The 17084-nt window shown below is 35.6% G+C and overlaps 1 protein-coding gene across 3 annotated transcripts in view; it reads right to left on the bottom strand.

The window, feature by feature from the left end:
- Positions 1 to 1215: 1215 nt before the first annotated feature.
- CPNE8 (copine 8) overlaps positions 1216 to 17084 on the bottom strand; it is a 70833-nt gene continuing 54964 nt past the window's right edge. For all 3 annotated transcript variants that reach the window (XM_041405480.1, XM_041405481.1, XM_041405482.1), the window contains 5 exons: positions 15455 to 15582; positions 11883 to 11985; positions 9186 to 9243; positions 6528 to 6601; positions 1216 to 3156 (listed from right to left, as the gene is read on the bottom strand). In XM_041405480.1, coding sequence (XP_041261414.1) covers positions 2968 to 3156; positions 6528 to 6601; positions 9186 to 9243; positions 11883 to 11985; positions 15455 to 15582 — 552 coding nt within the window. In that variant the 3' untranslated portion in view covers positions 1216 to 2967. The remainder of the gene's footprint in view (positions 3157 to 6527; positions 6602 to 9185; positions 9244 to 11882; positions 11986 to 15454; positions 15583 to 17084) is intronic.

Genomic DNA, 17084 nt, shown 5'->3' with positions numbered 1-17084 from the left:
GAGAATACCACCCTCCTGAATCCTCTTCATCTCCTAGAGACACCTCCCTGTGGCACCACACAACAAACTCTTCTGAGCTGATTTGAAATCCATCTAAATTCTACTGTATAGCTTTCCATCTTTGCCTAAAACGACAAAATTCTATTTTGTAACCAAGATCAAACCAGTTTCTTCTTCCAGATTAGCATAATTTCCTCACTAGTCTGAATCAAACTTAGGAGTCACTCTTGAATTAGACTCCATGAGCCAGTGTCCCTTTCATTTGAAGGAACATTTGTGCCAGAAAATTTTCTGCATATATCATGAAGAAAATATCTACTCCAAGATGGATACCAATGGAAGAGAGCTTTTGTCAAGGCCAAGAGTTTCTCTCAGGACAACTCAATTGTCACGCAACGTGTCACCTTTTACCTTTGGTACTCTTTGCTACACTTCAGGCATGGCAAGTTAGTAAATTTTGCTAGCAGCTAGCATTTCCTGGGAAGGAATAAGAATTTTGTGTTCCATTATTCTTGAGGATAAAGCCAGGAGTAAAAATGGCTGTAGGTGATCTTCTGGAGAAATTCAAGCTCCAAGCATTAAGTCTCATCCCAAAACTGGAGTGAGAGTTAATATCAGTCTACGTTAATGAGTCTATGTAATGATTCTCACATGTTACAGATTCAAGATGTCAAGCAGAGACAGAGAATCTCACAGGTCTGGAAAGAGATTTGTAATTTTTGCCACTAGAGTTCTCAGTCCACTTATCACAACTATTTATTTCCATTAAATATGATATATTTAGAACCCAATACTAAACAGAAGAAGAAAACCCTGACAGTGTGGAATAGAACAGACTGGTACTTAGGCTGGATGGACAAAATAACTTTGATGAAGTAATACTTTTAAAGAAATACTTTCTTTAAAAGTTCTTTCACGTGTTAAATGAACTGCTGGATTAGTTCTGAGATTAATCTTTAAACTAATGAAAGGTACTGGCTAAATCAGAGCTAATTAATTACTCTCAGCTGAGTGAGTTTGTTTTCTGGCCTTCTAGTGATATGTTGAATACATGGCACACTGGGAACCAGCACAAATATCAGCATAAAGATTTGTCTAATCAAATGAAACAAGAGAAACATAGTGTAATTTCAGTTTTTTCAAAAGTGCCAACACTGTTTGTGCAAAAAATAAATGTAGAAGATGAAAGGAGAACACCACCACCATATATTAGATTTAAACTTACTTTTTATGATGCACTTTCATCAAAATTTGTAGTTGCCAAGTATCAAATTTCACTCATGCAACATCAATCCACTAAGAAATACATATTTTGGTGAGAAAATTAAAATCCATTTATGTAAAAACGGTTTTAAAATAAAAATAAAACAAGATTTGTTTTACAAAAAAAAGATTTTTTTTGTTTTTGTTAACAGAATAATTATTTGGAAAATGTAATTTCCCACATGAAATAGTTAAAGGAAGTTAAATATATTTAAAAATGGAAGATTCTGCATTTACATAGTTATGCCATTAAGACTGAAGATATGTTTTCTGGCAAAAAACTTCTCATGCTTAAAAAATGCACCTTAGTTTTATACTGTACATTACAACATACAGTAGTAAGAAACAGAATCAGTAAACAGGTTATATGCAAAGAAAAAAGTTACGTATACAAGACAATTACAACTGTGACACAAAAAAAAATAATGTTCAGTTTAAACAGTATTTGAAGGCAATTCACAATCATTTCAGGAGTTCTGTGAAATTTAAGGCCATTAGTCTAAATAAAATGTATCTGACACAAACTCACAAAACTGTGTATTTTGTACAAAATATACATGCAAAACCATTTTGTAATTATATATGAACAGGCATATAATAAATTTTTCTGGGTAGTTCCGTACACAAAATTGTGAACAAAACAACATAGTTGTGCAATTTTTAAACCAGTTAATTAACTTTATTATTCATGCACCCTGAATGGAAATGTGATTAAATGACAATATTAAACCCAAATATTATTAAGCCCAATATCCCTTTGATTGGGCAATCTAGACAAAAAAAAAAAAAAGTTAAGATTTAAAATTTTCAGAGCTTAAAATGGTCCATTATAAAACATCTGCTGTAATCACTTCAAAAGACATTTCTGATGCAAAATTTCCAGTGCTTTAAGAAATGCATGATATGATTTAACGAGCTCAGTGAGTCAACTATAATACTATGATAGTTCTGGATTGAGGTAATTTTCTTTAATTAATTATAGCAAGTAACTATTCTAATTTGTTTCAGTAGTTAGTTTAAAAAACTGTAAACTTAGATAAACTTAGAAATTGGAGAAGCTCTGAAAAAATACACATACCTCCCCCTCAGTCTGGAGCTAGTTATAAGTCATATGCAATTATGTTATCCACAATTAGGAGTTGAAATTTTCAATACATGAGATGAATGGATTACTGAGAACTGATTGATGCACTTCAGTTACTTTAATACATATATTTGTCCTTAGCTTTCATTTGTATTTGTCTGGACAAACATTCAAAGAGATATTGCTTCTCTTGTTATCTTGTGACAAACTATTGCGAGCTAGAAGACATGTGAGTCAATATTCCAAACTTTTATTCTTAAGAATAGTTATAAAAGTACTGAAATTTAAAAATAGTAACATGTAAACATTGATACAGAGTAGTAGCATTCCTATACATTTATATACACATAATATTCAGAGAGGACCCAATCTTCTGCGTTGAAAACCTGACTTGTGCTTCCCCCCTCCAATAAATACATCAAAAAAGTAGGGTGCTTGGACTAAAAAAAAAGTCTCAGAACATCAACATTTTGCTCCTAGCATTTAAAAGCTTTCCAGTTGCTTATGCAACTAATAGGAGAATTTTGGTATGTGAAGAGAACTTTTCTAGCTCCAAAAAGTTATCAGAAGCTACTGCTGCATCCAGAGACTTGTGATAAATGCTGAACACTTGAGAGCAGTCATATCTGAGTCTGCAGCACGTGAATCGGGGGTGTGTAGGGGGGTGGTGCAGGTGATGGCTTTATTCCTCTGACTCTCATGTAGGACAGAAACTGCTCTGGGATTTCAGCCAACACATCTTTAGCAAGTCTTGCCATGCTCAACACGTGGTTTCCACTTCTGTCAATGTAATCTCGGAATGGCACAAACTGCAAAACAAAAGAGATGTTCACTCAGACACAGAATATATCTTACAACATAAAAATAAGAAAGCTCAACCTAGGGGGTTAGAGTACATGAACAGGTTACCTCACACAGTTTTAATGTACACATACATACTTTGCATTTTATGTTATGTATTTTATAAATACACATTGTATCTCAATTTTTATAGATCTGCCTTCTAATGGAAATTGTGTAACACTTTCACTTGGGTGAACCCCTTCGTGAGAGCCATGGCTAGCTCAGGTTGCTGATGACAGGCTTCACTGATATATTTGGGTTATCTCTCAATCCTTTCCATGTAAGAAGGTAATTTTGTCTCAGAAAGCCATTCTCAGCTTACATTCCCTGCTCCTGCAGCCACCCACCAGACTGCCTCCACTTTGGCACTTGGTAAGTACATTTTTTTGACCTCTGAAGTGAACAAAACAGAAAGGATGACGTCAAATTTTTGACCATTTTGCTTTATACCTAGTAGAACTCTGAACCACCTGAACACTTTTAAAAAAACACTTTTTAAAAAAGAACTTGTTATGTGATATCCAGATGTTCAACACCTAAACCATTTACCTGCCCAGCCCTGGCTTGGATTTCATAATACTTAGTGAGAATCTTTTGCTACTGGCATAAAAAAAGGAAACAATCCAGGATCCTTGATTTTTTTCCCTTGAGTAAAAAGTACATGCAATCTGAGTTAAAGAACATGTATCCCATCCTAGGAGATCATCTTACCCATTAGTCTGCAGACCTGAAATCTCAGACCACTGTTCTGTAGCAAAGTGGGGCTATTTCAGAGTATAATTGTTGAAACGCAATTATACAACACAGATTGCCTGATTTAGCTCTTCTCCCCTCCTCCCACTGCAGAGATGTCAGAGGAGCTGGAGGAACTATGGATAGGAAAGCAAACCTAGAGATGTACAAGGACAGCTAACGTGGAGATGGCAGAGGAATAGAATGAAAGGCGTAAGAGAAACCAAAGGGAAACTGATGGAATGCCAAGTGCTTTTTCTAGAATTTAAGAGTTTAATTAAAAAGGCTGATATGCAAAATTTAGGAGAAACAACAGGTGCACCACTATAAGAAAATATTCTTCTAAAATGTCTTAAACAGCAAAAGGATAAGAAAGGAGCAGAAATTAAACAAAACTGAGGAAGAATTGGTACACATGTAATTCAGAGTCCCACAACATGTACACATCCTAGTGAGGAGGAAACAGTGAAGAACATGTCTTTACATGAGTTGCAGCCAGTAGTAAATATAACACATACAGTGACTCACTGTTAACAAACTTTTCCTGTACTAATTTAATCAAAATATTTTACAATACTGTTAGAATTAATAGGTAATTTCACCAGATAATTTCAATTAACCTAATAGACAAAAAAATATTATTTTTTGAGTAGTTAGTTTTATAAAGGCAAATCAGTTTCAGCCTCTTAAATACAAAATAAAGGTCAAACCAAATTTAGATGGGTTGACAGAATCCCTTTTTATTTATTTAGTTAGTCTATAAAGTAAATATTTTTTAGTATTTAGACAGAAAAAGAGCACAAAATAATACTGTCTTTGGGTAATTCAATATGGCATGGGGCAACATTCTGATTAAAATATATTAATAATAAATAAACACTTTATTACAATTCTGATATGCAATGAATTCCAAAGAAATACAAAAGGGTATTCACTGCATTTTTTTTTTCTGCACAGGTTAGTAATCTCAAAGTAAAGCATTTTCACAAATCTTGTTTATAATATGTTAGAACTCTATCCATTTATGCTCTTTAAAGCTTTTTGGGCTGCTTTTATTAGAGAAATTATGTTGCTTCTATTTAAATACGTTTAAACATTAGTGTAATGCTTGCCAGAAGATACCTGAATTAGCTTTAAAAAGTCTGACATGGCACACAGGGCTTTGCAGAAATACAACCTTGGGGTCCACCCCACACTTTCAAGTGCTCTGTTGAAAGCACTGATATTTACAGAACAAATTACAGACAGCCCCTCTCCAGCCCAGTATGGACACCAAGGAACACTGCAAAGGCTTTGACAAAATGAGAAACAATTTCTTATCTCCTGTTCAGCTGTCTTACATCGTCCCTACCTTGAAAACAACAATGACCAAAGAAACCTGCATGTTTTACTCTTCTAAGAATTTTGGTGTGTCATTTTCTCATTTGTTATCTCTGTATGTTGCAAAAATGAAAAAAGTATCTTTTTCAACTACTAGATTTCAGGAATCCATGACTTTCTTTAATGTATATCCTAAAAGAGTATGAGGGTAATTTGATTTGTCATCTTATGCTCATTTCTCATCCCCATTTAGAAAAAATAGAGGGAATTTTAATGTAGCTTGCAAGAAGACTGAAAAAAGAGTTCTGATCATTTTCATTTCCATATATTTATGTAGCTTTCTTTATTTTTGTATTCTAATAAAACCAAACTATGAAATCAGGTGTCAAATACAAGTTTTGAACATGCCCTTGTATTGAAATATTACATCCACCAGCAGTTATCAATCCTTAAACATTCACGTATCAGTATTTGTAACATTAAACATTTTGAAGTTTCAGTTCCTCCACATATAAATGGAAATAAACATATCTCCAAGTTCATCAGCTGCTATCTGACCTTAATTATCATGCAGTATGAGCTATTGATATGGCTCACTTATTCTTCCTCTATATATATTCTATTAAACAATATAAAAATCCAACCTGACTTGAACAGAAATAACTGCAAATAAGAGGAAAAATATGGGAACACAATGAAGTTTGACAAATAGGAGGAATAACAGAAGAAGAAGAAATGGCAGTTCTAAGGTGAGGTTGGAATCTAAGGATGCCTGTCAGTGTTTAAGAGGCATTTGGACAATGCCCTTATCAAAAGCTCTAACTTTTAGTCAGCCTTGTACTTATGTGGCCAGGCAGTTGCACTAGATGTCTGTTTTAAGTCCCTTCCAACTTAAATACTCTATTTTATAAATGTATTCTGCCATTACCAGGAAAATATGGCTTCCATATAAGATTTAGTTTTAGCCAGATGCCATTTTCAATAGAAACACCATGTTTCTCCAAATTTTCAGTAGCTAACGCTTCTCCAAGGCTGTATAACAACAAGACTTTATAACAATGTCCTGCCAGGTAGGGGTCATTTCCTAACAAATGCAGATCCACTCCTGTGTGTTATAAAAAGGCTTAGAGCTGTCACAGAGACTTTCTGAGCTTGTTAGAAACACCTCAAGATAAAGTATGTCACTGCTAAGGTAAAATGAAAGGTAGGAATATAGAGAGAAACGAGAATTCAAAACAAAGAGGAAAAGTAAAACCTATCTATGAGAATATATTTTCTCTCCCACCTGCACAATGTCTCTTTCTGCAAACCTTCCTCTTGAAGAAATCCTCACTACATCCCCATCCAGTTCTTCCATAGCTTAAAAGAAAATAAAGAAAAAAGTCCTATGAGTTCAGGTACACAATAAAATCATCTTAATGAGAAAAAGTTCAGACAACTTACACTTCTGAGCAATAAAAAAAACAACAATTCTTCTTTAGATAACTCTGTTAAGATCTTTTGCATCAGAAAATACATAATGTTTTGTAGCTGTTTTGCACTTTTTCATGGTGACAATATATACTTTTATCTTTATTGTCACCTTCAGAAAAGAACAGACTACGACAAAGTTTTTATCCTTTCATCGCTCAAAACAGCAAGCATGTCTGATTTTGTAGGGCAATATATATATACTTTCAGAGGTGGAGAAGAATTCATCCTCGGCAGCTATTGTTACAGAAGATATCAGAGGATACAGAACAGAGAGGTAATAACTCACATTCACACTGAAAATGCAGTATCTTCTAATGCTAAGGAATGAGAAACGCTTAAAAAAATGTTAAATTTATTGGGCAATTCTTGTATCTTCTGATCAGGATACTGGAAAGCTCTGTTGTCCAGATACCTGGAAGCTACTCTAGGTAGAAAGATGTACCTGCTCTCTTGTTTGTGTTGAAATAGATAGATCTGGTATCTGAGATTATTGCTGAGATGTTGGTTCTGCAGCTCTACAAACCTTCTTTCAGTGTGAGCTGTGGAAACCAAAGCCCTGCGCCTCAGCTTCTCAGGGGTTTACAAACTGGTTTACAAATTTACTAAATTCACTGAAACCAGCACTTCAAACCCTAGTTCTTCTGAAGCAAGAACTAGAAAGTATAAATGACACCATCAGGAGCCAAGCTGAACAGAGTACATTTGTTCAAAGACACAAATCAGTAGGTCTGCAGAGCATGTTGCCTGGTGATGCTGTTGTAAAAACATACATGTGTTCAAACCAGGAGACTGAACAAGTATTTGAAGGAGTTTCACAACAAAATTTCCAAAACAGACATAAAGACATCCTGCCCAGGAAACTCCAACCGAAAACCAGTATTCAGGGAAATATCATATTTGCTTAGTCTGTTCTTAACATTCTCTAGGGAGCTACCCATGGCCATGTCAGATACCGAATACTGGGCAAAAATGCTTCTGTTGGGACCTGTTACAGTCACCCTCACATCCTTTAAGTGAAGCTCTGCCAAATGTATGTGTCATCTACCCAAACCTCAAACTTTTAAGAACCCCTCTGGTATCCCCCAGGAGCTGGGAGATCCAGGGAACAGGGAGATCTGAAGAGGAGCAGCTAGAGGGCAGAACTGAAGCTCTCTGGAGCTTCTGGAATGGAAGTAATTCCTCTGTCCTCTTGGGCACTGAGGGACCACAGATTTGGCACACACCTCAGGGTGAATCTCCCTGAGGCAGTACATGCCAGGATTGTGGCTGCAAAGATGGAAACTGCATCCTGCAGTACAAACAGAATCACAACTTCAGGAAAGGGGGAGGGAGGACATCCCAAGAACATGTCCTGACTGAGAAAGGGAGCCTGGGCAAATCCAAGGACTAGACAAACAGGGAGAAATGGAAAATGCAATGGAGAGGTCAGAGAATGGGTAAGTAACACAGGACTATGCTGGAATTCTCAGGAGTAAAAATGAAGTTTACAAATTTCCATCATACACACTTATTAATAAAAACTGTCCTTTCTCACTGATTATGGCATACAATCATCTGAAGTGTAAGTGTTCACCTGGACAATTTCTTCATGGAGTAAGATACTTAAACTTATGACTACTATACCACTTGCCAAGCAGCATAATTCTTGCAGTAAAATAAAATTTAAATAAAATATTTTTGTCTTGTTTTTTTCCTCTTTTTTCCTACATTGAGACTATGTGTACAAAAAATTAACATGTACAGTCATTAATGAACACTAAACATCTGTGGTAGTCATGCTAAGTATATTTCATGTACAACAGAAAGCATACTGTCTAACCATATGTACTAGAATTAAAAAGAAGTTATTTAGGACTTTGAGGAACAGACACACAATGTCTGCACTTCACAGTGCAGTGATACATACTTAATAAATTAATACAAATAATGGAAGCAGCTTAGTTATTACAACAGAGAATGGTGTTCCAGAATACCACAGAAAGAATATGTAAATAACCTGGTAATTTCTCTCCTGCTGCTATAGTCTGTCAATGCTGCTGCACAGTAGGGCTCACTCCTGTTACCAAGTGAAACCTTGTTTAATCCAGATCACCTCAAATGTATTTATTTTTCTTAAGATTTTATTACTGCAGAAAGATCAATATTTCCACTCAACTGACACTTCACAAGGCATCTAAATATTTGTGTTTAAGAAATTGAACATTTCCTGAGTATTCTTACTTTACTGTAAATGCTGAGCCCCCATATGGTTCTGACTTGAACAGAGAGCCTGAGGGGCTACACAGCTCCACATGGTAGCTTGTAATCACACTGAGTTATCAATCAATCAATCCAGCTGGAAATGCCAGCAGCACTCACTCCTTGCTTCATGTAATGTTCTTTTAAAGACCAATATTTGTTTGAAAAGCTACATATTACGAAATTGTGAGCAAATATAGAAAAAAACTACAAAAACCACTAGAACACTTACCATCAAACTCTGCTGGTCCTACCCCCACTATAATTATGGACATTGGAAGCTTTGAAGCCTTCAAAAGAAGAAGAAAACGAGGTTTAATGCATTACATAACCTCTGCCAATAATAGGAGATCTGAGAACAAAGTGAATGAAAAACATTATGCTTTAAAGAATGCAAAAATTATGCTTTAAAGAACAATTTTTTCCCCCTAAATAGTTGAGTGGTGTAAACTGTCTGCTTAAGTGCTACAAAACACTTTGGATGAAGACAGAAAGGTACCTGATTATTTTATTTTTTCATTACCAAGTCTTTGAATCATATAGGATGCTAATTAAAGACAACAAACTATGTTAGCATTTAGTACTAATATGACAACTAAGAGGACAAATTTCTCCCAGAAACTTTTGTAAGCTGACAGTAATTGCAAATATGTATTTAATAACAGTCTGACATTTATTTAAATGTGCTTTGCTGTTTCTTGATCTTACACAGCTGCTTGCAACTATGGGACACTATTTTGTACATTGATCTTACGCCATTTTTAAAAGGAAATAAATAATCGATTTGAGCAATATATATATATTACATTTACCCATTAATGAAATTTAACTCTAGTCAATCATCCATGCCACAGACAAGCAAGATATAGAATTGGCCTGTGGTAAGATTTTAAATTTTACTTTATCTTTTTCATTCAAAGATGATATCTGACTTTCTCTGAATAAACTCTGTAAAATCTTTAAAATGACAAAGACACTATCTTAAATATTGGACTCTCCTCCCCTGACAGTAGCATCAGTTTATAGACATAATGTGAATCTGCCTTTGATGAAGATGATGATGATCAACTAAAACCAAAGAACATTCAGCAAATATCAGGGTTGACAACTTATTGAGATAATTCTGATAATTCTGTTGCTTATTGAGATATTGTGATAAACGGTAAAATGTCTACAGTCATTTTAAACATTAAACAGGAGCATACACTGGGCAAAAAAAGCATAGATGTACACCTTCTGATCTCTTAGTACAGAACCTTCTGTTTTCTAGAATGTTAATTTTTGATTGTAAATAAAGTTTCCTTTAAAGAGATTCCTACTCACACAGACACAGAATTATGTGATACAATGAAATATGAAACAGTAAGTGGCAAGGACAGCATAAAGACAGAGTTAAAACTTTTGCATATAAACCTAAATGTTGGCATTTCCTGAATGACAGCATAACCTTTAAACAGCTTGGTAAAACAGAATGTGTCTGACATATATGCTGTAATGAGAAAGAGGCCTAAAAGCACAATTAATGTTAAAATTGAAATATACTCTGAGTTTTATACACATCAAGTTGCACTGGACATCATTGCCCTTTTTAGTATTATGGATATTATTAAGACTGAAAAAACCTGCTATTGAATAGCATTTAATTAGTTCCGTCGTGGTATACTGTCCTCATACTTCAAGAAAAATGCAGGAAAAGGAAGGTGGCTTCATAAAAAAATCAACATAGCAAATATTCCCAAACTTCCTTTATTCTAAGCTAACAACACATCTGCTGTGCTTCCAGACAGTCGTAGACTAACTGCCATTATTTGTTGAAATGAACTATTACTGAAAACAGGGTTTTCTTTATGTCTTAGTGGCACAGGAATTAATCTTACAAGGTATCAGCCAACTGCACTCGCTGGTCTCTTATGCACAGACTTCAAATGGAAGGGTGAGTCAGCATCAGGAGCTGCTCTTTTTTTCTCTGCTGAGTCTTTTTGTCACCTAGAAGCAGCTCATCTAAAAGAAATTATGTTTCAAACTTCTAGGCTGGGCTAGAGAATGAATTTCCAAGCTTATTACTACACAGATTCTGTGTATGTGCTGCAGGCTGGGACTGAGGGCATCTTGGTCCCCAGGGAGAGGCAGAACACTGGGGCAGGATTTTCATGTGCACCCCACAAACTGAAACAGTACAGGAGGTACTAAAAGTGGGTTTCAAAACTATGCCACCTAATTCTACACTATTCACTCAGACATGATGCTAAATTACTTTAATGTAGGCTTTTCAACACATCATTCTGCTGTTAACTAGATCCACTGTGGTTTGTTAAAAACGACTGGTAGAGATCTTTTCCAACCATGTCTAGGAGTGTTTCTGTGAGTACTTTTATCTGAAATTTCCCACAGGCAAAAACACAATAGAACCTGCTCATAATACAGCCTATTAGCTATATCCATGGCAGTTTTGAAGAGAAAAATACTGAAAATAATGCAGAAACTAAGAAATAAGGAACTTGCAGAGTTTTAGGGGACTGTTTTGAGGGAAATGAGATGATTGGTATGCTTGCCATTCAGGATCAGAAAGTTGGGGGCAGTTTTTAAAAAGTATGGGGATCAAAACTGTCAGCAATTATGAGAAAGATAAAAAAGAGTTTACTGTGCAAAACTGCATGGTGGGATGTGCACAAGGAAGGAGGCAAGAAATAGATGAGTAAAATCATACAAACACACAGTTCTAGAGAGAAGAGTATCACCACAAAACACTATCTAATTAGGTCAAGTTCAACTTTTGCTTTCTTTTCATCTTTATGCATAATAATTCTCCTATTTGGTAAAAACGGGTACTCATGGAACAAATCCAGTGCCTGAACTATTAATCAATTTACTTTATTGCCTAAAATATGATTCCTACAAACATTATTTCAACACTTTCAGTAAAACTTACATTCACTATGGATTCTTTTGTCTGAGCCATATCAGATATAACTCCATCTGTAATAATGAGAAGAACAAAATACTGGGAGCCATCTTTTACTGAAGCAGCATATCTACGGGAAGAAAAAACAACTTTATAATAGTAAAAAAACCTTTATAAAAGGAATTAATATGAAAACAAGCTGTATTTGTAAAATTTGACTACCAAGGACTAAAAAATACAGTGAATTTCAAAAGTAAAGACTTTCATAACTAAGACAGACTTTATACTATTAAATGAGAATATTGAAAAAAACCATAACTAATACAATATTGATAATCTGCATGTGTTGCATCAGTGAAAAATGGGAACTGCACCACTACCAAAAGGAGCATGGGCAGAATGTGCTTTACAGAATCATGAGATGTTAGAAAGCCTAAGCTGTTTAATAGGTATTTAATAGGTACCTCTGGGGTACATAGCTTCGTATGAAGGGTATACATGAAGGGTATCCATGAATACTGAATGGTTGGGTTTGCAGCACAAATAAAACTTAACAGGAAACAACATGTTGCATATTTTTCTCGCTCTTTTTTTTTTTTTTCCTTACAAATCCAGGTTATTTTCTGTTGACCACGACTGCAGATTTATAGTTCACATTTATGTGCAGGTTTGTAAAAGGCCTGAATGTGCACCTTGCAACCCTGGCTCTGATACTAATTTCTTTGCACCACCCATTCCTTTTCCTGCAAGACTCAAATTTCTCCTTGTGGTGTATGCAGGATAAAACACCAGTGACACCCAGTGCCATTCCCACTTCAGTCAAAGGACCCAAGAAGTAACTACTCTTTGAAAATGAGCAGCTTTTGAAGGTTTGCAAAGTTCTGAAAGAGAGTGAGCCCAAAAACCCTCACTAAATTATATGGCCTGAACAGAAGAACTTTTTTTTTTTTTTGTGGGAAGCTGTTTGCTGCTTCACAGCCACTACAGTTCCTCCTTTTATGAAGGCTCTTGGTGCTGTGAAGAAGTCAAGAAGTAGAACCTTGGGCAGTGAGTTGTACAGAGAGCAGTGAAAGACAAAAAAATTAGTTGCCAGAGGAATACTTTTCAATACATGCCCAAATGCCTAATATGACTGTCAAATAACTCACTATTTTTTGGTCACTGAATATGAAAGGCCTGGCTCACTGAACAGAGAATGCTCAGTGATGGGCATGATGCTTACATATGCTTACAAAATTCTCTGATGATAACACAGTGCACTGGCAAGCAAGTACTTCTGATAAATACAATTCTGCAGCCACAACATTTATAAGAGTTCTGAGAAAGCCACAACTGACTTGCAGAATGTCAGCACCTTCCACCCTCTCCCCAGGACCCAGATGGGTAAAGAAGCCATACAAGCAGTGAACCTGTTGGATATCACCTATTTGCATGCTGGCAGTAGGGACTTATAATTAAATATTGAGATTAGCAAGACCTACCATGGAACACATTTTCATTGCCAAGCAGAGACTTCTTTTAACTCACTTTTCCACACTGCTTGTAAACTTTTCAACGATGATTGCATTGACAAGGTATGATGAGAGAGTAAAATAAACATTATTATCCTTCCTGAGCACTTAACACTGTCTACATATCTACACTGAAGAAATAGAGCAGAAATTTGGTTATTTCAAAATTTTCACAGATTAAAATGCTCCAAAGCCTTTTGCAAGAAAGATCTTACATGAGGAAGGGAGATGGGAGATGACACTAAGTTGAATCTGGTGTAGTTTAGATAACACTCTAACTGGGGAAAGGATAAAGAAATCATTATCTGCCTAAAGAGTTTTCAAAGAATATCAAGATCACAACAGGATAATATTACCTGACATTGGTTACAGAGATTTCATCAGAGGCATTATTTTAAGTAGGAGGGATGTGGAAAGAAGAAATTTCTTTGAGGCTGAAAGTAGATTCAAAGAGTAACTGCAGGGCAGAACCATGGCTATGAGAGTCACCAGAATAATCAAGAAATTGAACCTTGAAGGAAAATGATGTTACTGAGAACTGGACTGATACATAGATTGCTCTAGGAATGATCATGCAGTAGAAATCCTTGTGAAGACACTTAGCTTTCCCACCATAATGTAGTGGGGAATAATATAATTTGCTACTAGGAGGAGCTCCCAAAGTTTGCGACAAATTGATATTTAGACAAAAGTTCAGTGGAAGGACTACTAATACTGGTGGACAGTCTTCTGTTATTCTGCAAATGTTGGCAAATATTCCTGAAAAACAACTGGTGAGAAAAAGAACTAATTTTATGCCAATGCTTTGATAAAACTGGATCAAAAATTTCAATTTTGGCAATGAACAGCAGGCTTGAGATAAATTGCCAAGTTCTGGGTCAGGCATCTCAGCTGCTATGACAGTTCTGAAGAAAAAGAGTCAGAAAAATTATTGGGTTAGATTTCCAGATAATGTGGCTAATGCAGACACTGAGTGCCACATATATGGAAAACTGCTACTGAAGAGATCGTGTCAAAGGGAAGATTAAAGGAGACATACTCTCAGATGACAAGCAATATAATATACATGTACATAATTTTAATGTACATAATTTGGTATGATCTGAAGACAAAACAACTATCCCTAATGATAAATAGCTTAAATCAGCTATTTAGCCATGCTAAGGGGCACAGGAAATTCTTTGCCCCACAGAATTTGCAAACTATTTTCTGCTAGTCTGTAGAACTAACAACAGCAAACCAGATAGTACATAAATATCTCTTGCTATTAAAATTAGCTATTTTGCAAGCTCATAAATAAAATATTACCAGTACAATGATTTACACATCCCTACTTCTTTATTTTGTAACCAGTAGCTCTTTGTGTCTATAAATAAAATAAAATCTGTTCAGCAAATCACCTAAGCCATATCACTTTCCTATATAAATTCATGAAGGTATTACACTGCCAAGGTCTTGAGCTCAGGATTAGAAGTCAAGATCTTGTCTACCAAAATAAGGCAAAACATTATCCTTCTTAAGAAACTTCTACAAAGAGAGGGAGCTTTTTACTTTGAGGAGTAAGATGAGGTGTTACATAACAGCACCATGGCTCCCCAATGGTGACAGCTGTATCACTGCCTTAGAAGTACCACTGCCAGCTGGGAATTGTTGGCACAGAGAGACCTGGAAGATTTTGTTGACATTTGGGACATTCAGAGATTAGAGAAACTACACATACCTAAAAAAACTCAGAGCTTATAAAAATTTTTGATAGATGCAAGCGTTTTCTGTGAAGCAATAATTCTGTGCTCTAAAGGACAAAAAAGGAACATGACATGACAAAAATTTTATTTTCCTATGATTTCTGCTAAGATTTTGACTCAGGCTGGTCAACTGGATCACTTGTATTTCTTATTAACCAGCAATTAAATTCTGCATAATACCAGCACATGGTCTTCAAATATAGTCAAAGTCACAAGGTAATTATGGGACTGAATAAACAAAACAACTGTCAGTAAATACCTTTCTCTGTAACTGCCAGCCTTGTATATGCAGCAGTGTTCTGACACAAAGAAGTTTCAGCACAGCACCTGTTGTGATGCTTACCTGGCTACATGATTAATTACAGGAGCAAAGTTTGTTGGTCCATAAAGCTGTACAGATTTTAGACTCCTGTAGTATGCCTCCATTACACCATCAATTCCATGGCAGTATGGATTTTGAGGGTTTCCATTCTAATGAAAACAAGAGATAATTAATCAGTATAAGTAATTATGAAGTAAAAACTACATAGATTAATGAACACTACCCAGTGTAGATATTTAAAAGGCAAAGACCTAAGCATTCCAGGTGCTATTCAGAGATCCTACAAATGCCCAGTGTATGTGCCATGGCTGCTTGTGAGTGTTAACTGCTGAGGTAAGGAGTTCTACCAGCCTCAGCAGTCTGAATCACTAGGACTGGCTCCTAGACATAAACACCAGCTTTAGTGTAATTAAACACTCCTTCATACATATGACAGAAACAGGCATTTCCCTGTGTGGATTTAAGGTATGAATTACAGGTCAGATGTAAATCTGGAAGCATGTTTAGGAGCAGAGTTCAGGCTCAACGATTTATTCTTTTAAAAATGTGAAAATAAAAAATGGTAGCCAGACCCTGAGTTCATGCGCTTCGAAGTGTGTAAGGTAAATAATAAACTTTTCATTGTTTTGGCCCGATCTTTCTGCATTGAAAAAATTATTTTTGACCTGCTATAAAGAAATGAAGTATGGAATTTACTCCTTGGGAGCCCACAAAATGGCTGGCACTGTAAGTTCTTAGGATAGGCATTTTACTACCTATCTCCATGATGACTCTTTAATGAGGATACCTATTTACAGATGGCACTACAAACACAAAAGCAGAATTCCAGACCCATATCAGGCCAGGAAAATTATCTGTGATCTTTCAAATCATCCTATTCTCCTTCATATGCCAACACCTCATTGGCTTAGTGTGTCAGGACCTCATTCTGAGGTAAAGTATACTTGCCTGAGAATCTAGACAACCAAACGGGATTTTAGACAGAATTTGTCTAAAACATTTAAAGAGAGCTGAAAACACTGCAAAGCATTACATGGGAGACAGCTATGAATGATTATATAAAGAAGGAAATACATACACACACATATATTTATATGTATATATATGTATGTATGTGGAGCTTTTTCTTCTGTAAAAGTATCACAATGACTCATAAAGTAACTGAATTAATTTTAGAAATACCCTTAAAACTGAAAGATGTATCAATATATTTGGACTTGCAATACAAACTCCAAAGTCTGCAATTTAAATGAGTATTTGCAATTGCACCTGTTTTAAGGAAAACATTTCTATGTGGAAAACATTTCCCTGAGGTAAGATATGTAGCACTCTTTTCTAGCACAGTCTGACAGAAGAAATACACATCCAGTGTCTCCAATCTGCTGCCATGTCTTTGATGCTAACTGATTAGAACTCCCCTGATACATCTACATTTGCTACAATTCTGTCAAATTTATCCTACCCTGAGAAGAACAAAAACCTCAAAATAAGCAAGTAGATAAACCACCAACACCAATCACAAGCATCACCTTTCTGGCAAATCCTGGTAGATTTTAGGTTTGTAATTTAACTGACCCATGGAGCAATCTCAGATTTGTTCTTATCAACTCATCTTTTAGTCCACTTAGATATCCCTACGTCTCTGAACTAG

This window comes from Onychostruthus taczanowskii, unplaced genomic scaffold (assembly GCF_017590055.1).
Source record: "Onychostruthus taczanowskii isolate IOZ18803 unplaced genomic scaffold, ASM1759005v1 scaffold23, whole genome shotgun sequence".
NCBI lineage: Eukaryota > Metazoa > Chordata > Aves > Passeriformes > Passeridae > Onychostruthus > Onychostruthus taczanowskii.
The sequence above is the reverse complement of the archived record's forward strand: the minus strand, read 5'-3'. Positions and strand labels throughout refer to the sequence as shown.